The sequence below is a fragment of the Dendrobates tinctorius genome, unplaced genomic scaffold (genome assembly GCF_039654945.1).
Source record: "Dendrobates tinctorius isolate UK_male_01 unplaced genomic scaffold, ASM3965494v1 ptg000107l, whole genome shotgun sequence".
Classification (NCBI taxonomy): Eukaryota; Metazoa; Chordata; class Amphibia; order Anura; family Dendrobatidae; genus Dendrobates; species Dendrobates tinctorius.
In genome coordinates, this window is record NW_027361775.1 from 36,048,491 (window position 1) to 36,069,924 (window position 21,434).

The window sequence follows — 21,434 nt, forward strand, 5'->3', positions numbered from 1 at the left end:
AGTCATGGCTGGGCAGTATACATCTTGAGACAGGCAAGGTAGTCAGTGATAACGGCCAGAATTTTGTGGCATCCATAGCCCTTGCAAAACTCACACACATACCTTGCCTGGCTCACACTTTGAATCTGGTGGTGCAGTGCTTCCTAAATAATTATCCGGAGTTAACAGCCCTGCTCTATAAGGTGCGAAGACTGTGCTCGCACATCCGTCGCTCGCCCATACACTCCAGTCGTATGCAGAAGCTGCAGCGATTGCTCCACCTACCCAAGCAACGCCTAATCATAGAAGTTGTAACAAGGTGAAACTCCACCTTGCACATGGTTGAGAGGCTGTGCGAACAGAGGCAGGCTGTTATACATTTGCGGGAGGATACATGGGCAGGCAGTTTGAGGGAAGACATGGAATTGTCGGGTGTGCAGCGTTCAAAGCTGAAAGACCTCTGTAAAGTCCTTCAGTGTTCTGAGGAATGCACACTGCTGGTAAGCGCAGACGACGCCGTCATAAGCATGAGCATCCCACTTATGCATCTGCTCATGCAAAGTTTGACGCACATTAAGCATCAGGCATCTGCAGCAGAGGAGGAATGGGAGGAAGAGGAGGAGGTAAGCCTCGATGACAGTCAGCCATTGTCTGGTCAGGGAACTGTCCTGGACGAGGTGAAGGAAGAAGAGGAAGAGGAGGAGGAAGATGAGGGGATGATTATTTTGGGGAGGAGGATGCTTCTCAGGGGGCAAGAGAAAATGTTGGCTTGCCAAGGTCAGGTGCAGGGTTTGTGCGTGACTGTAGGGATGTGGATTTGCCAGAAAGTGCTCCTCCACCCAGCAGTGGCAGTGCATTATTGACGCCTGGAACATTGGCCCACATGTGTGATTATGCCTTGCGGATCCTAAAAAGGGACCCCCGCATTGCCAAAATGATGAAGGATGACGACTACTGGTTGGCCAGCATCCTCGATCCACGCTACAAAGGCAAATTACACAACATCACGCCACAGGAGAACCTAGAGATAATATTGGCTAACAAATAAGCAACTCTGGTACACCGTTTGTTTGAGGCTTTCCCAGCACACAACATTGGTGCTGGTTCTCCCACGAGCCGTAGTGGGCACAAGAGGTGTTCGTGGTGCACACAGCCGAATGTTTTGGACTGATCTCTCAAGTACCGTTCACACGACTGGTAATACTGCATCGATTGCTAGTGACAGGAGACAGCAGTTAAAATGAACCATGCATGGGTTTCAAAGGATTTTGTCCCACCTTCCCCTGATGACACATAGGTTGCCAGAAAATTGTCTCGCTTTTGTGCTCCTCTTCCTCGGACTTGCCCAATTCCACCATTTGCAGCTGCTGAATGTCCAGCCTACACATCAACATATGCCATTTTTTAAACCTCCCTAACTGGGCTGCCCACCCCCCCAAGGGCTAGGGTCACCACCTGGCACACCCGGGCAAGTGCCGTTGCTCTGAACAGGTGGATGGGCACACTCTTGGCCGACAGCTCTGGCACAGAGCCCCTCATAGTACGATACAGTGTCTCTGACGATGGGGGGCCCACTCACCATCAGACACACCGGCGTACTATGAGGGGCCCTGTGCCAGTACCGTCGCCCACGAGTGTGCCCCCCTGCTTGCCCATGGCCACAGCACTTGCAAGTTGCAATGCTTACCTCTCCCTGCTCCACCGCTGTATAGCCTGGGCAGTTAAATCCTTCACAGGGATGGCCACTACAAATTTGGTGTACTGATAGATGATGGTTAAGATGTAGCTATGTCCTGTCCTGCTGGCCTCTACCTTCAGATGATCAATGGCTACCATTTTTAATGGATGTCAACTCACAATCGGATGCAGTTGTGCTTTATGATCACCTTTCACAGTTTTCATAGTCACAGACGTGTGACATTCCTTCCACCATTTTTCACTGTCTCCTCTCATGCCAATCCAATAGAATCGCCTACGGCCTGTGGCTTCTGTCTTTTGCACTCCAAAGTGACCAGACAGATCGTGATAGGCAGTGAGGACCATGTCTACATCTCTCCCTGTGATCACAATTTGATGGAGACGAGTAACGGTGATGGGATCCACGCTACTGCGATACAGGAATCCTTTCTTCACAAAGAACCGCTTTCGCTGTCTCCACAGACAAAGTTATTGAGGGTCAGCATCGCCTCTGCAAAATCTTCCAGGAGGTTTTCCCGTGATTAGTAATTCCCAAATTTCTGCAAACACTCGACTTTCCATCTGTACTTGTATCCATGTAGTTTCCAGTAGCGGAGAGTCTGGACTGGCTTACTGAGACTGAAATATATACGAAGATTTAAAAGTACCACAACACTGTATACTGGTGTACGCTTTGAATACATTTCCCTTTTTCTACTTTTTAAATTCTGGTGTAATACATACTGAGCCTGTGAGTGTCTGTGTCTGACTCCGGAAGTATAGAGGGAAATTTACAATTACCCTTAGACTGGATACACCTGTTAGCTGCTGATACAGTACCTTTGTTCTAAATTTTTTATTACAGTATCATCCATACTGACTGAGCGTGTGTGGTTTACTCTTTCTATATCTACGGAGATAACAATTTTTACCCTATACTATATACAGCTTGTATGTTGTTATACAGTACCTTTGACATTTAGTATTACGGTCAAATCCCTACTGAGTTAGCATCTGAGAGTGACTATGGGACTATCTATACAGAGATTTAAATAGAACCCTTTAATCTATATACTTGCTATCTTGTTATCCAGTACCTTTTTTTCCACATTTCGTATTATGGTCAAATCCATACTGAGTGAGCGTCTGAGGGTGACTACGGTACTATCTATACTGAGATTTCAATTGTACCCTTTACTATATATACACTTGCTATCTTGTTATCCAGTACCTTTTTTTCAAAATTTTGTACTTTGGTCAAATCCATACTGAGTGAGCGTCTGAGGGTGACTACGATACTATCTATACAGAGATTTAAATTGTACCCTTTAATCTATATACTTGCTATCTTGTTATCCAGTACCTTTTTTTCAACATTTTGTATTATGGTCAAACCCAGACTGAGTGAGCGTCTGAGGGTGACTCCGGAAATATATACTGAGATTTCAAATTTGCCCAACACTGTATACAGCTGTACGCTTCTGATACAGTACTCTTTTTTGCTATTTAGATTCTGGTGTAATCCATAATGAGCCTGTGAACATCTGTCTGTTACTCCGGAAATATATTTGGAGATTTAAGATTACCCCAACACTGTACAGCTGTACGCTTGTGTTACATTACCCATTTACAGCTTTTCATATTCTTGTGTAATCCATACTGGGCCTGAGAGCGTTTGTGTCTGCCTCCTGAAATTAATACAGAGATTCAGAATGTTTACACTATACTATGTATACCTTGTATCTGGTGATACTGTACCCTTTTTCAACTTTTTATTTTATTGCGTAATCAATACTGAGCCTGTGAGCGTCTGTGTATGACTCAAGAAATATATACGGAGATTTACTATTATCCCTAGACTGTATAGAGCTGTACACTTCTGATATAGTACCATATATCTGCTGGTATTTTGGGTCCATTTTCCCAAACTTGAGGAAGTATGGTGGAAGAGGCCGTGGACGTGGGCTTGAGGGGTCACCTGATACTGATGGTGGTGGTGGTGCATATGCTGGTAGTGCCAAAAGCACAATAGCAGCTAAGGCAGGAGGTATTGAGCCTGCGTCATGGTCTGGTTCCAGAAGTCCTGTATGGCTCCCTTTTCTGGGAGTAGGTAGACTGCTTTTAAAGCTGGAGTGTTATGAATGGGTCACCGAGGAGAAAAAAGCAAAGCAAGCTAAGTCACAGAAAACCAGAGAGGTTGGTAACTATACAGATTGCAGATCCCTGATCCTAACCACACAACTAGCAGCAGCCGGGGAGCGTACCTACGATGCTCCTAGACGCTTCATCACAGCCGGAGAACTAAATAAGCCTGAAGCATGAAAAGAGGAAAACTAACTGCCCCAGAGCAGACCCCAAAGGAAAGACAGCCCCCACACATGTATTGACGGTGAAACAAGATGAAAGCACAAACACAGGCAGGAAAATAGGCTGAGCAAATGATGGGGCCCAAACTAACTAGAAAGGAAAGGAAAGACACTGTCTGCAATCTGCAAAAAACCCTACAAAAATAAAATCCAACACTTCTGATAGCAAAATTAACCCTGAAGTCACTAGACTTCTCCCAATATATCAGCACTCTGAAATATTCTGAGACAGAGCAAAAAGAGGCCACTCTAGTAAGGGACAAAAAGCAAATTGGCAAACACAGATAAATAAGAGTGGAAATTCAGCGCAGCCCCAGCCAGGGCTGGCTGACCACACAAAAAACTGAATAGACCAACAAAATCAAGTGTGAACATTAGCAGAAAAACTTAGCTTTAGATGACCGGAACAGAGCTGAAAACCAAGACCAGACAAGCCAGAAGGAATCACCAGCACCAGAATAGGGCGTTGGCTGTCTTAAATCCAGCCTGAGATTCCTGAGGTCCAATTGTCATCCTCATTATCAGGTGGCAGATCTCTACTGACTAAATCAGCCTCACTACCTCCTGTTACCACCAGAGGGAGTCTGGAAGGAGAACTTACAACTGGTGGACCAGAGAATGAACTCACAACACCGGAGCATCAGGAACTGTTTTGGGCTTACATTGCTGAAACAGCCTCCAGCTCTATCGCCTCCTCTTCTGAAGTTTCAAAAAATGCAAGCACTGAGTCGTCAGTGCAGGCTTCTGGTCAGGAGCAACCTCTTTCCTTGGGTCCTTCACCCACACCAAAAGTGAAGGATTCGGCAGCCCACACTTCAGATTACTCCATATAGCTCTTTTCACATACCATGCCTGGGTTCATTCAAAATGGGGCCCATCATATACTGGAACATTCTAAATGAGGCAGATTATATATGGAGCATTATTTGGGCCCATCATACACTGGAGCATCATCCATGAGGCCCATCATATACTGGAGCATTCCAAATGGAGGACATCAGACACTGGAGCAGCATTTACAGGGCCCATTATACACTGGAGCATTAGAAAGGGGGCTCATTATATATGGAGCATTATTTGGGCCCATATGACACTGGAGCATCATCCATGGGGTCCATCATATACTGGATCATTCTAAATGGGTAGATCAGACACTGGAACAGCATCTATGGGGCCTATTATACACTGGAGCATTCTAAATGGGGCCCATTATTTTTGGAGCATTATTTCGGCCCATAAGACAGTGGAGTATCATCCATGGGGACCAACATATACTGTAGCATTATGTGGAGCTCATCATATACTGTATGGAAAATTATTTGGGAAAAATTATTCTGTATAGACAAATATATGGGGCTCATTATTTTTGAGCTATTGTAGAATTTAAAATAGATATCAGTCATGTCATGTAAGAAGTGAAGTATTTTTCATTGTACTATACCTATATTTCTGTGCCGTATCGGAGCATCATGAATTGTGGTATGTGTTAAAGGGGCGCACTGACACTCTTTGGCCCAGGGCACACGAAAACCTGGAGCCAGCCCTACCGCCCCCACAACTTTAGCCAAATAACCCCCAGTTTTCAATGCGTAACTATTATTATGAACTAAATTAAGGTCGACACGCTTAAATAATAAGAATTGATGTTGTTGGCATTGAAATGGGCACTGTAGGTGTGTTTACTGTCCTCCACTCCCTGCCGACTTTGCTTCCCCATTGACTTGCATTGGGTTTCGTATTTCAGTCGGACCCCGACTTTTCCCTATAGTCAGCTGATTTCGTTCGACTCGACTTTTCAGAAAGTCGGCTTTCATGAAACCCGAGTCGACCCTAAAAAAGGCAAAGTCGCTCATCTCTAATGATGACCTTTTGTATTTTCTATGCATAATGGGGCAGCACGGTGGCTCAGTGGTCCTGGGGTCCTGGGTTCAAATCCCACTAAGGACAACATCTACAAGGAGTTTGTATGTTCTCTCCGTGTTTGCGTGGGTTTCCTCCGGTTTCCTCCCACATTCCAAAGACCATACTTATAGGGAATCTAGATTGTGAGCCCCATCGGGGACAGTGATGATAATGTGTACAAACTGTAAAGTGCTGCGGAATATGTTAGCGCTATATAAAGATTATTATTATTATAATTTAGGTGCTATGTATTAGCTATGCCTATGCCTTTTTATATTTTTCTGGAACTTGGTTCTGTCAGTAATCTCCTTATTTAAAGGTTTTTGGTGTTATTCCCTGCTGTTCTCTATTTTAGGTATATATCTACATGCCTATTAAATATCTGTTTACATTTATTATCGATTTGTGACCTGGATTTTGGCAAGGAATATGTACTTTATGTCTTCTAAGTGCTTTTTGTGCCTTTATGTCCCGGGTTTATATCCTATTGGTCAGTGCTCGTGTTTTTTAGCCTGTTTGGCTTTTTAAATGTTTTTACTTGTTTTGTCCATGCCTATGTGTGAATTGACGTTGTATTACTGTATATATCTTTTGAGTAAAATTTTTGCACAGGTTGATGTAATGAATTGTGTATACTTTTCTCTTTAATCTTTGCATTTAAATGCACTTCAAGACGCTAGTCCGGAAATACGCGCAGCGACGATCCCCATTACATCATCGGGGGTTTCCTCGAGACCTCTGTGGTTGTTGATGGCAGATTGCTATGAGCGCCACCCTGTGGTCAGCACTCATAGCAAGCCTGTAATTCTGCTGCATAGAGGTGATCTAAGCATCACCTCTATGTAGCAGAGGCGATTGCGCTATGGCAGCTTCTAGCCTCCTATAGAGGCTATTGAAGCATGCCAAAAGTAAAAAAAAGTGTTTAAAAATATAAAAATAAAAAAATCATAAAAGTTCAAATCTCCCCCCTTTTGCCCCAATCAAAATAAAACAATAAAAAAATCAAACCTACACATATTTGGTATCGCCGCGTTCAGAATCGTCTGATCTATCAATAAAAGAAAGAATTAACCTGATCGCTAAACGGCGTAGCAATAAAAAAAATCAAAAAGGCAGAATTATGTTTTTCTGGTCTCCGCGACATTGCATTAACATGCAATAACGGGCAACCAAAAGAACATAGCTGCACAAAAGTGGTATTATTAAAAACATCAGCTCAGCATGCAAAAAATAATCCTGCACCCAGCCAGAGATCACGAAAAATGGAGACGGCACGGGTCTCAGAAAATTGTGCAATTTTTTTTTAGCAAACTTTGGAATTTTTTTCACCACTTAGAAAAAAGAGAACCTAGACATGTTCAGTGTCAATGAACTCATAATGACCTGGAGAATCATAATGGCAGGTCAATTTTAGCATTTAGTGAACCTAGCAAAAAAGCCAAACAAAAAACAAATGTGGGATTGCACTTTTTTTTGCAATTTCACCCCACTTGGAATTTTTTTCCCGTTTTTGAGTACACAACATGGTAAAACCAATGGTGTCGTTTAAAAGTACAACTTGTCCCACAAAAAATAAACCCTCACATGGCCATATTTATGGAAAGATAAAAAGTTATGGCTCTGGAAAGGAGAGCGAAAAACAAAAATTAAAAATCAAAAAAGCTCTGGTCATTAAGGGGTTAAAAAACTTATGTGATACAGACTTTTGGCGCACATATTCGTGTTCAGCATATCAAAATCTATAATTTACAATAAAATTTTCTCAGGGGACAAGAACTTCCCTGAAATTTGTTGCGCAGTGGAATCAAAGAATCCCTGTCTACCTTGGGAAAGGCGAAGTACTTCTCATTGTTGGATCTAGCCAGTAGATAATGTCAAGTGCCCATGTCTGAGCATGATTGGGGAAGGCAGCATTCATACTGCCTATGGAGTTGCGTTCAATCGGATTCCCTTCAGCCTTACCAGCACCCCGGGAACTTCCAACGATTAACAGATAGATGTTTGGGAGACTTGAACTTCGAAGCTACCCTCATTTATTTAGACGACATAATTGTCTATGCGGCCACCTTTGAGGAGCACTTACAATGGCTGGAGTAAGTATTGAGCTGATTACAGAGGCACGGCCTGAAAGTAAAGCCTTGGAAATGTCACCTTTTCCACCAGCAGATTAAATACTTGGGGCATGTTGTCTCCGTTGAGGGAGTGAGACCATCGCGTGAGAAGATAGCGGCGGTACAGGACTGGCGCACCCCGAAGACCATGAAAGACGTCCGAGCCTTTCTGGGACTTGACGGTTCCTAAAAAACTTCACCCGCATTGTTAACCCGCTGCTGGAGTTGCTGAAAGAGATGCCATCTGGTGCAAAGAGTTGGACCATTCAGTGGGGATACAGACAGGAAGAAGTTTTCCGAGCCCTGAAGATGGCCCTGACTGAGGCACCCGTACTGGCCTATGCGGAAAACAATCAGCCCTTCATCCTTCATATTGATGGGAGTTTGCATGGACTAGGAGCGGTGTTGTCACAAATGCAGGGCGGAAGAGAGCGATTGCGTATGCGAGTTGGTCCCTCCATGACTCTGAATGGAATCCAGACAACTACAGATATTTCAAGTTGAAACTAATGGTGCTGGTTTGGGCAATGACCGAGAAGTTCGCCGAGTACCTGTCAGGGTCCGAAGTCTTAGTGCGCACCGAAAGCAATCCCCTGGCTCATCTGTAAAAGGCAGAATTGGGGTCCCTGGAGCAGAGATGGGTGGCTTGTATGGCCAAGTACCCATACAAGATTGCTTATCGGAGAGGAGCAGAGAACAGACATAGTGACGCTTCATCCAGAGTGGCTCACGATCGACCTGACGAAGAGACGAAGAGCTGGAGGCTAAAGAAATCCCTGAGATTCGTGACTCCACCAGTATGATGGCGGCAACACAGGGACAGATTGGGGATACACCCAGGGGACACTCGCTGGGGCAACCCTGTGATGACTGGGTATGGCTTCAACAGGAAGATGGGGAACTCGCTCAGATGAGGCAATGGGTGGCCTTGAAGCAACTTCCCAACCAAAGAGATTGAGACGCTCTGTCTCCGGGAGCCCTACAGATGCTTCGACAGTGGGAGAGTCTCCAGTTGGAAGATGGCCTGCTGTATAGGAAGGTGCAGTTGGCAAGAGAGTTGGAGATCACCTGGCAAGTGGTGTTCCTGGAAAAGTTGCTCCGGGAGGTGGCCACCAAAGCTCACGAGAAAGGAGCCCACTTTGGCCCTGAAAAGACATTCCAGTGGCTGCAGAAGTTGGTCTACCATCCTCGACTGAAAGCCGCAGTGGATGAAGTTTGTCAGCAATGCAGGAACTGTGAGTTGGAGAAGCCCCCAGAACAGAGGACCCTTACGCAAACCATTGTGACTTCTGCTCCCCTAGAGGTGTTGATGATTGACTACTTGACTGTGGGCCCAGTTCACCTTGGATATGAACACTGTCTGGTAATGACCAATCACTTCACCAAATTTGTTGTGGTAACCCCAACCCGGGATCAGACTGTTGAGTCAATGGCACAGGCCATTTGCAGGGACTTCATCCAAGTGTACGGTTGCCCAAAGAGGATTCACTCTGACCAAGGTGCCTCCTGTCAAGGATGGGTAATGGAAGAGTTGCATTGCCTGTACCAGATGGAGAAATCCAGAATGACGCCCAACCATCCTCAAGGGAATGGAGCCTGGGAGCGTTTTAATCAAATGCTGATTCAGATGCTGAGAACCCTGGAGGAAGACCAGAAGGTTCGCTGGCCTGAGTTCATGGCTGAATTAGTCTGGGTGTACAACAATCGGGTGCACAGTATTACTGGATATACACCATACACTCTACTGTTCAGCTGGAAGGGGAGAGAAATCACAGAGCTGGAATTGGATCCAGAGTGGGACTACCCACGTACGGGGGTATCCACCTGGGTCTGCGAACATTGCCACCATCTGCAGACTCTACATCGACTTGTGCAGACCAAGTTCCTGGAACTTGAACATCATGAGGTGACTCCCCTGTGAGGAACAGCTCTTAAGGCCGGGGACCGCATGCTGGTCCGAAACAAATGTCCTCATGGTAAGCTGGAGTGTCTGTGGGAGAAGACCCCTTATCGGGTGAAACGCCAGATCGAATCCGAAGGTTACGTCTATGAGGTTCAGCCTGAAGGGGAAGAAGATGCTCCCACTCGAGTAGTTTATTGGAACATGTTGCATCCTTGCTTGTCACGGGATCCCGATCAAACAGAGAACACTAGTTGTTCCCAAAACACTCCCCTCCACAGCTGTCGATGATGATGAGGGAGAATTCTCTGACTCATCACCCATCGACCCAGAAGAACAGGAACTTGAGGCTCCCAAACTGGCAGTTCCATTAAAACTGGGTGCGTCCCCATCCTCGCCTGCTCAACCTGACTCCACTACTCAACCTGACTCCACTACTCAACCTAACTCCACTACCTTGCCTGTCCCAGCTACTCAACCTGATTTACGTCGTACAGAACAGACAACAGCAGGAAGAACACCCAACTGATACGAACAAGACCAATTTATTTGGCAGCGGATCATTCAGGAGATGGAGGAATGTCAACATCTGCTACAAGAACTCTCACCCATGGAATGGCGAGCTAAAGGAGAGAGGAGTGTAAGTGAAAGGACCGTACCATGGGTACCTGTTCTGTGCCGGTTCCGGAACTGTCGGGGCTGTCTCCTTTGTTGTCTGGGGGAAAGCTTAAAGGGAATCTGTCACCCTTTTTTTGGCCTATTAGCTGCCGGCACTGACATCAGGGGCTTATCTACAGCATTCTGAAATGCTGTAGATAAGCCCCCGATGTAACCTGAAGGATAAAAAAACACATTAGATTAATTAGATTATACTCACTGGAGGGGGCGGTCCGGTCCGATGGGTGTTGCGGTCCAGTCCGGCGCCTCCCATCTTCATACGATGACGTCCTCTTCTTTTCTTCCTGTTGTGGCTCTTGCGCAGGTGCACTGCTCTGCCCTGTTGAGGGCAGAGCAGAGTCCTGCAGTGTGCAGGTGCCGGGAGAAGTCCTGCACCTGCGCACTGCAGTTTTGACGGACTCAGCTTACGCTGAGTCATTTTCTTTATCGTGGACCCTCTGGGTCGTGGCACCCACCCACTTAGGGTGAGCTGACCTTGTGAGGAACCACCTCTATACAGGGAGAGTCAGGGGCAAGGCCAAGGGGGTGAGCCACCACGACTGCTGGGACCAGACGGCCGGCTCAGGTAGACACTAAGTACGAGTGTCTGACGACAAAGTACGTGCAGGAAACAAGACAAGACGTGAATTCAATGTATCTTCATTAAGGCAAACTCAGGGTTACATCAGGTGCAAGACGTGATAACAGGGAAAATACAGCAAGGTGCGTGCGAGGGCACGCCAAGGTCCAAGGCATGGTACGTGCCAAGTGGCATGCCTGGGTACAGGCAAGGGCTCAATGGCGCCGGACTCCGGACAGCTGGCAACGATCGACATGATCAGGGCATCAGGCTGCGGATATCAGCTCCGGACATCAGACCGCAGTCATCAGGCTTACGATCTCTGGCAGTGATCGGCAGGTTCCGGGCATCCGGCAGGCAAACCAGGGTTCAGGCAAGGAGGCATGATAGATCTCCAGACATGGTGCATGTTAGGGAACCCGCCAAGGTCCAAGGCAAGGCTCCAGGCATGGTGTGTGCTAGGGGCACACCAGGGTCCAGGGCAAGGAGCAAGGCAAGGTGCGTGTGTAGGGGACACGCCAGGTTCAAAGTACAAAACATGGTGCGTGTGTAGGGGACACGCCAGGGTTCAAAGTTCAAAGTACAAGACATGATCCAAGGCAAGGACCTGCGTGTGCTGAGGGACACGCCAGGGTCAGGGTTCAAGGCAAGGTCCTGAGCTTGCCGAGGGAAACAACAGGGTCAGGGTTCAAGGCAAGGTCCTGCGCGTACCGAGGGACATGCCAGGGTCAGGTTCAAGTCAGGGTGCGTGCTAAGAGACACGCCAGGGTTCAGGCTAAGGCAAGGGCCTGCGCGTGCTAGGAGGCACGCCAGAGTACAGGCTAGGGCCTGTGCATGCAAGAGGGCACGACAGGGTGCAAGCTAGGGCCTGTGCGTGCAAGAGGGCACGACAGGGTGCAAGCTAGGGCCTGTGCGTGCAAGAGGGCACAACAGGGTATAGGCTAGGGCCTGTGTGTGCAAGAGGGGACAACAGGGTGCATGGCAAGACGTGCACGTACTTTTACAGAAGAACGGGGAGGTATGCCAAGGCTAGGGCCTGCACATGCTATTAGAGAAGCACGCAAAGCACAGTGCAGAGACAGCATGGGTGCAAGGAAGAACAGAGAGCACGGCTGGGGGACTGGCTAGCTGGTCGGTCTGAGGCACAGACAGACGGGCAAGACTGAGGCGAACCCGGCTGAGGCATAACAGGCGACACAGCTGTCACTGGCCGACGAGCACGGCTGAGGCACAAGCAGGTGGGCACGGCTGAGGCACAGACGGGAGGCTAGGAAAGCCAGGCGCATGCAAAGGGCACATGAAGAAACAAGGCAAGGCAAGAAACAAGGCAAAGCTAGGCAAGGTACAGAACAAGGAGCAGAACGTAGGTAGAAGCACAGAGCGGGGTCAAAGAGAGTAAAGGGCTAGCAGCGAAGCGTAGGCCGAAGCCCAGAGCTGGGTCAAGGGAGAACCTTGAGACTAGCCATGAAATGTGCTAGAGAGCACCATAGGACTGTTAGGAGTTAGATTTCTGCCTCTCCAATGCTGAAATCTAGATCCTCACATTCTGCAATCTCCTGCTCTTCAGCTGCTGCAAAGGAGATTGCAGAAGAGATTGCCCTGCGGCAACTATCTCCAGAGACTAAGTCCTTTACTTCTTCATCTGAGCATGCTCATGGGACGAACTCCCATTGGAGTTCGGGAGTCAGGTGTACAGGTCCTGTGTCGGATCCCATTGGCTCCTCTTGGAGACCTGGAGATTTCCGGAAGGTCCCGTTTGCTATAAACAGCGTGCATGACTGTTCCGCCATGCGCTAGTATATTCATACTTGCTGCTGTATGTTTGTGGATGGATGCTTGGACTGGTGAATGACTAATTTGAAACCTCCATTCCTCTGATACTACGTTTGTGTGAGTGATTGAGTTATTTCCAGCATCAGCACCAGCGCCTGCGTGCCTTGCTCCACTGTATCAGCAGCTTAGCGTCTGACACCGCGCCTGAGTTACCAGTGGTGCCTCTAGGCGGCTCTAACCACGCCGCGCTGCAGTAGCAGCTTATTTGCGCGTTTGCGGTTGCAACGCTGTGCACACTTGTTTTCACGGTAGGTCTCTGCGGGTGTAGTGCTGTCTTTTTAACTACTCCGGTGACCTGCTACCGTGTGTGTGCCGCTGAGTACCTGTGCTGCTAACATGCACAGCGTACTTTATTCATTAAGTTGTTTCAGCAGCTCTGTGCCTATAACAGAGACTGCTTGATGCACCTGGGTGATATTGAACCCTGTGCACATTACCGCCAGATTGCTCTGTCGTCACTTAGCTGCGGTTTTCCATCCTCCACACCGTGGACCCCGAGTGGCGAAGGCACTTTATTTATATTTCTATTTAGTGCCTTCCACCACTCCTAACATTATACTAGCGCCAGGGTCTGGCTAGTGATGGCAGATCAGCAGCAACTTATGCAGTGCATACGGCAGCTGGAGAACCGGCTGGTTACTCTGGAGAAGGCTCTTGCCGCTGCACAAGCTACTGATGCTGCTGTACAGGGTCTAACTGATGCGGTAGGCCGCATGTCCGTGTCCAACTTTGCACCGACAGTCACCCGCCTCCCGTTACCCGATAAGTTTTCCGGGTATGGCGCCTCCTGCAGGGGTTTTATCAGCCAGTGCTCAATCCGCCTGGAGCTGCTGGCCACGCAATTCCCTACGGAATGGGCCAAGGTGGCATTCGTTATTTCCCTACTGTCGGGCAAGGCCTTGGAATAGGCTACGCCTTTATGGGAGCCCGGTGATCCTGATATTCGGACCACAGGGCACCTGTTAATGGCCATCAAGCAGGTTTTCCTCGGCCCACGGGTCACGCATGATACATCTCTGCAATTACTCGCACTTACTCAGGGATCCCTCTTGGTTAGCCAGTATGCTGTCCGTTTTCGGACACTGGCGTCCGAGTTGGAATGGTCCGATAAGGCCCTTATTCCCGTTTTTTGGCGAGGGCTAGCGGAGCATGTCAAGGATGCTCTCTCTACCAGAGAGATCCCCACTTCCTTGGAGGAGCTAATTTCTGTCTCCTCACGCATTGACCTCTGTTTTTCGGAGCGCGGTATGGAGCGTGCTCACTCCAAGCGGAGAGCTAGTCTGGCTCTCAAATTTTTTGAGCCTCTTGAGCTGCCTGAGCCAGAGGTTCTACCCCCAGAGCCCATGGAGATGTCTTGTACCAATTTTGAGACAGCTCCAGCTCAGGTGTCCATTTGCGGTTGTCATCGTGTGTGTGCTGCTTCTCAGGAAGACAGCTCCCCGCAATGCTTGGACTCTGAGCCAGCCGACGAGACTTTTGTCCCTGCTCATCTTAGGGCTCAGGTTCTCGCCTGGGCACACGTGTCCAATGTGCACAACCATCGGGGCTATATGCAAACCACGAGGCTATTGGCCGGTGCGTATTGGTGGCCGTACAGGGCTTGGGACATCAAGAAGTTTATTCAGGCATGCACCTCATGTGCTCAGGACAGCCTTCCTAGGCGGAGGGTGGCGACGGCCGCCGACTCCCGGTGACGCTCTGTTGCCTCGGCCGCTCCTGCCATCTTCCAGGTGTCACTTCTGAAACCTGGCGACCTTGCTTCCACTGATGCCTTCCATGTGTCCCGGATTACCGTATCACCTTCCCGGACACCAAGCTCTCCTTCGGATGAGTTTGTGCCCTATGCCACCACCGGGCACAGGTTGATGGTCCGGAAGGCTCAGGGAGGAGGGGGCCCTAGGGAAGGGTAATGTTAGGTGTCAGATTTCTGCCTCTCCTATGCTGAAATCTAGATCCTCACATTCTGCAGTCTCCTGCTCTTCAGCTGCTGCAAAGGAGATTGCAGAAGAGATTGCCCTGCGGCAACTATCTCCAGAGGCTAAGTCCTTTACTTCTTCATCTGAGCATGCTCATGGGACAAACTCCCATTGGAGTTCGGGAGTCAGGTGTTCAGGTCCTGTGTCGGATCCCATTGGCTCCTCTTGGAGACCTGGAGATTTCCTGAAGGTCCCGTTTGCTATAAAAAGCGCGCATGGCTGTTCCGCTATGCGCTAGTGTATTCATACTTGCTGCTGTATGTTTGTGGATGGATGCTTGGACTGGTGAATGACTCATTTGAAACCCCAATTCCTCTGATACTATGTTTGTGTGAGTGATTGAGTTATTTCCAACATCAGCGCCAGCGCCTGCGTGCCTTGCTCCACTGTATCAGCAGCTTAGCGTCTGACACCGCGCCTGCATTACCAGTGGTGCCTCTAGGCGGCTCTAACCACGCCACGCTGCAGTAGCAGCTTATTTGCGCATTTGCGCTTGCACACTTGTTTTCACAGTAGGTCTCTGCGGGTGTAGTGCTGTCTTTTTAACTACTCCGGTGACCTGCTACCGTGTGTGTGCCGCTGAGTACCTGTGCTGCTAACAGGCTCAGCATACTTTATTCATTAAGTTGTTTCAGCAGCTCTGTGCCTATAACAGAGACTGCTTGGTGCACCTGGGTGATATTGAACCCTGTGCACATTACCGCCAAATTGCTCTGTCGTCACTTAGCTGCGGTTTTCCATCCTCCGCACCGTGGACCCCGAGTGGCGAAGGCACTTTATTTATATTTTTATTTAGTGCCTTCCGCCACTCCTAACAAGGACAGAGTCTAGCAGCGGACCGTAGGCCGAAGCCCAGAGTCGGGTCAAGGCAGAACCTTGAGACTAGACATGGAATGTGCTAGCGAGCACGAGAAGACAGAGTAAGGAAAACCAGACAAAGACAGGGAACATGAGAGGTACTACAAGGCTCAGAATAGCAAAGACCAGACATGGCGAAACAGGCAAGGCAGAGAACATAGGAAGTACTACAAGGCAAAGCATGGCAAGGACAAGACATGGCGAAAACAGGCAAAGGCAGAGAACATAGAAAGTACATCAAGTCAAAGCATAACAAGGACAAAACACGGCACGAGAGACAACACAAGACATGGCACGGGACAAGAAGCAGAATACAAGCACAGAGCGTGTGCAGAGACGCACTACAGGGCAGAGTGCAGGGGCACAGAATACAGGGGGCGACCCAGCAGACCAAGCAGCCATGCAGGGAAGCAACACCATACTCAGGCCCCGACCATAGGAAGGGGCGGTCTGATATAGGGCATTAGCACCTGCACTTCTGGGTCAGAACCTGGGGAGAACTTCCGGTTCAGTTCCTCCAGGATCATAGAGAGGATAGCTATATCAGACTTGGCTGGACCATAGAGAAGGTCACATAATCAGGGAGTCCAGGACCATTGAAAGGATTGCTGGATCAGACTGTGCTGGAACATAGGAAAGGTCACATGATCAGGGGCTCCAGGATCACAGAGAGGATAGCTGGATCAGACAGTGCTGGAACATAGGAAAGGTCACACGATCAGGGGCAGGACCACAGAGACAACCACAGCAGGCAGAGCAGAGACTGGCACACACCCAGCACCGGCGTGCAGCCATGAAGTACACATGCGCCTACACACTGCTCCAAGAGTCACGCAGCACAGCACTCATGAGGTGCGCAGGCACACTGCTCCAGGGATCTTGCAGCATAGCAGACATGAGGTGCGCGTGCACACTGCTCTGGGAATTTTGCAGCATAGCAGACATGAGGTGCATGTTCACACTGCTTCAGAGATCTTGCAGCATAGCAGATATAGAGGGCATGACAGCAGTATTCTGCTCTGCCCTCAGAGGGCAGAGCAGTGCGCCTGCGCCGGAGCCACTACAGGAAGGAAAGAAGAGGACGTCATCGTATGAAGATGGGAGGCGCCGAACCAGACCGCAACACCCATCGGACCGGACCATCCCCTCCGGTGAGTATAATCTAATGTGTATTTTTAATCTTTCAGGTTACATCGGGGGCTTATCTACAGCATTACAGAAAGCTGTAGATAAGCCTCTGATGCCAGTGCCGGCAGCTAATAGGCCAAAAAAAGGGTGACAGATTCCCTTTAAGGGACCGGACCAATCCTTGCATGCAGAAGCAGGGGGCATAGTTAAAGGGGTACAGTTTCAGCATGCACAGAAACAGTTAGACTTGGCGGGAACAGACAGTGCGCAGTAGGGACGAGTGAGTGCTCTGGCCCCGGAGCATCCATACAATGCAGGCCCGTGCCTAAGCACCGCCACTGCTGCTGGCAGAGGCTGTGAGGACAGACGTTAAGTGTGCTCGTTGGTGACCACGAAGCGAGGTGCCAGACGATCCGGGCCTGTGAGTACCATTCACATGCTGCCCAAGAGAGACTGGGTGCGAGATTATTATTTGCGCCCTGATTCACCAGTGTACATCCGTCAGACGACGGTGAGCGCAGACAGCATGGTGGCCCACACTTTCCCAGCTACCTCAGTATATGGACTATGGGCAGAGTATAGTACCGGAGACCGACCGCTGCTGCCAGAAGACAGATCCATATTATCTTCAGGACCCCGCTGGCCGTTGTGGACATCATCTCCTGCTTCGTAATTCATTCCATCCTAGGGAATGTCTGACAGGTTAAGAGACCCAACAAGAACTGTGATACCCTTTCTGCTGTTCTTTAACTTTGCATATTGCTTATACTTTCAACTACTTACGCCACTGTTAACCATGTACCTCCCTGCATGGAGTATCCCCTGTTAAGTAAAGTTGTTAACCCTTGCTCTGCCTTCTGTCTGTCACTGTGTTACACAACCTGTTCCCACAATCCCTTCTTGCATCAATCCCAGAAAGGCTGCAAGGAGCATTCTGCGTGTGGAGAGAGTGTGGCTATGTGGAGTGGGTGGGGCTTGACACACACACACACATACATACATACAGTACATACATACACTCAGTTTTATATATATATATATATATATATATATATATATATATATATAGATAGATAGATAGATAGGCTCATTTAAGTTCCATAATAATCTGCTTTGAAGTGGAAACAGCCAAGACCCCCTCCGTTAATTGTGTAATTGTCCTGACGATAGGAGGTAACAAAGGGCTATTCATTACAGTGTGCACGGCAATTCAGGCTTCTCATTCACTTTGTTGACAACAGGAATTCCTTCAGGCTTTGTGATAAATCCATATGGCAAAAAACATGGAAAAACATGACATGTGTGTACAGCCTTAATTTAAAAAACATATCTTGAACTTTTATTATAACATTAAACAATAATAATAATAGTACATTACCTTTGTTGCAACTTTTCCCTTCCCAGCTAGAAGGACATGAGCAGATGAAGTCATTAACCAAGTCTTTACAGACACCTCCATTACTACATGATGTCCTGGTGCAGTCATTAATGTCTGCAAGAAAACATTAAGTTATCACCAACATACATGAAATCACAGAATCTCCCTCTGTCAGGTACTCACTTGTTTCACAAAATCTGCCAGTGAATCCAGAAACACAGGAGCAGGAGAAACTGTTGGGTAAATCCTTACAGGTGGCTCCATTTCTACATGGGTTACTCAGACATTCATTAATATCTGTGGAAAAAAGAATGAAATACTAATACTACTAATAATAATATACTGCTCAAAAAATAAAGGGAACACTATTCCATTTGCAACAGGCTGTTTATGTTCCCTTTATTTCTTTGAGCAGCCTATATTCACCTTTATCCAGTAATATTCCCCTGTAATTAATGTGTAACTCTAAGTGCACAAGCTGCGGATTGGTCTGCAGATTTTTTATCTGCGGAACCGCAGGTAAAATGACCTGCAGTTTTACCTGCGGATTAGCCTGCGGATTTCCCTGCGGTTTATCATCTCTACAATGGAGGAGATGGTAAACCGCAGCAGAATCCACAGAAAAGAATTGACATATCAATTCTTTCTGTGGATTCAAAACCGCAGCTTTTCTGCAGTTAAAAATCCGCAGCATGTGCACAGCAGAATGTACATCCGATAGGATAACATGATACTGTACACTGTCTGCAGAACTGCTGCAGTTCTGCTGTGGCCAAAACCGCAGTGGAACCGCAGCAAAAAGTGCACATAGCATAATAGTTGTCAGGGCCACTTCATCCAATTGACAAGAGGAGCAACTTGCCTCAGAAAAGTCTTAATTATTTGGACATTTGTGTCCAAAAATTTTCCACAATTGATAGGTTCACTACCAGTATGTTCATCACACTCACTGATAAAAAATAATTTATTGAGTAGGAACAGTTTTCATACACTGCAAACATTTCCTGGTATCCCTAGTGGTCTATTATGCCTGAGTGACTTATTTGTAACAATGATCATGAATTGATGTACATATGTGTAGGATCATTAAAATAAAATTGATCAACAATGGCATTAAAAAGAGATGTTTTCAAATTAGGGGAAGAAGTTAGATACATACGGTGTGAACAAATGGAAAGACCTACAGTATACATAAGGCAATAGTTAGAAAAGAACAGAGAGCGTTGTTTGTCATTGCGCGTGACCATCATTCTCAATTAGTTAAAGAAGCAATCCCATCAAAATTTGCATCCTCTTAACATATTGCCATTATCATATTATGTGGCACTGTGTACTTACAATTGCTTATTTTGCCTTTCTACCCAGTTAATTCTTCTCTATTCTCAACTCTATATAGAAATCTCTTGACCCTGCATTTACCATTCTCCTCTTCAACTCCTTAGCCATCTTCTCCGCTCCTCCCCCTTTGCAGAGACTAAATACAAATACAGGCAAAATGAACCTACTGCTTCTACATACAGTGGGTATGGAAAGTATTCAAGTATTCAGACCCCTTTAAATTTCTCACTCTTTGATTCATTGCAGCCATTTGGTAAATTCAAAAAAGTTCATTTTTTTCTCATTAATGCACACTCTGCACCCCATCTTGACTGAAAAAAACCCCCAGAAATTTAGAGATTTTTGCAAATTTATTAAAAAAGAAAAACTGAAATATCACATGGTCATAAGTATTTAGACCCTTTGCTCAGTATTGATTAGAAGCACCCTTTTGAGCTAGTACAGCCATGAGTCTTATTGGGAATGATGCAAGAAGTTTTCACACCTGGATTTGGGGATCCTCTGCCATTCTTCCTTGCAGATCCTCTCCAGTTCCGTAAGGATGGATGGTGAATAGAGTTGAGCGAAACGGATCGAAAAATTTCAAAAGTCCCCGACTTTTGGTAAAGTCGGGTTTCATGAAACGATACCCGACCCTAGGGTGAGGTCGGCCACGAGCTCGGAGACTTTAGCGCCAAAGTCGCGTTTCAAAAGTTTGTTTTCCGCCCTTTTTCAGCCAATCAGGATCCACGGACACTGTGGGCAACGTGATGACATAGGCAGGGGTCACCACCATCTTTGAGAAGGGCATGCAAGTGATTGACTTGCTTTGGGGGGCGTCACAGGGGGTATAAAAGGGCGTGCACGCCGACCGCCATGTTACTCATGCTGATCTCAGAATAGGGAGAGCTGCTGCTGCTGATGATTCTGTAGGGAGAGCATTAGGCAGGGAAGAAGACACCAAAAACTGCTTCTGTTGCTAGCGATTTTGCCTGTACAACACACCAGTCACTGTGTGCAGTGTAAGTGGAGGCGATATTTTGCTGGATCAGCTGTGTTGGTTGTTAGGCTGCCTTATAAGGCTTCCTGATAGCTGCATTGCTGTTTTCCCACTGCTCTGCAAACTGCTTTTTTAAAAGCAATCCAAATTTTTTTTTCGTCCTGGTGAGGTACTGAGCGTGCATTTTTTCACACCATACAGCGGTGTACGCTCCTCACACAGTACCGTGTAACGGCTGTTATCACTGCAACAGTGAATCTGTGTGTGACTCTGTAAGTCAAGGAAATGTTCCGTTCTTACAGACCTCCACCTTCTAGTTTTGTCTGCTTTTCAAACAGTTAAGTATATTTGCTGTTTGATCACATTCAAAACTATAGAGAGACAGCGTGTGTCAGTCCGTATACTTAAAAAACACAGAGCTTGACAATTTTACGGACACCGGACAGCGGTGTACGTGCACGCTCCTCTCTCAGTACCGTGTAACGGCTGTTATCACGGCCACAGTGAAGCTATCTGTGTGTGACTCTGTAAGAATAAGTCGAGGACATGTTCTGTTCTTACAGACCTCCACCTTCTAGTTTTGTCTGCTTTTCAAACAGTTAAGTATATTTGCTGTTTGATCACATTCAAAACTATAGAGAGACAGCGTGTGTCAGTCCGTATACTTAAAAAACACGGAGTTTGACAATTTTACGGACACCGGACAGCGGTGTACGTGCACGCTCCTCTCTCAGTACCGTGTAACGGCTGTTATCACGGCCACAGTGAAGCT

General features: G+C 47.4%; 2 protein-coding genes across 3 annotated transcripts in view; one reads left to right on the forward strand and one right to left on the reverse strand.

The window, feature by feature from the left end:
- LOC141100710 (uncharacterized) overlaps nt 1-21,434 on the reverse strand; it is a 503,724-nt gene that overhangs the window by 385,744 nt on the left and 96,546 nt on the right. Inside the window, exons 8-9 of the mRNA XM_073589357.1 lie at nt 18,529-18,642; nt 18,346-18,459 (exon numbers count right to left, since the gene is read on the reverse strand). Of these exons, the coding sequence (XP_073445458.1) occupies nt 18,346-18,459; nt 18,529-18,642 (228 nt within the window). The remainder of the gene's footprint in view (nt 1-18,345; nt 18,460-18,528; nt 18,643-21,434) is intronic.
- Nucleotides 11,180-21,434, forward strand: part of LOC141100711 (uncharacterized) — a 162,809-nt gene continuing 152,554 nt past the window's right edge. For both annotated transcript variants that reach the window (XR_012234748.1, XM_073589358.1), the window contains exon 1: nt 11,180-16,990. Coding sequence is in view for 1 of the 2 variants with exons in the window: in XM_073589358.1 (XP_073445459.1) it covers nt 16,633-16,990 (358 nt within the window). In the remaining variant the exon portion in view is untranslated. The remainder of the gene's footprint in view (nt 16,991-21,434) is intronic.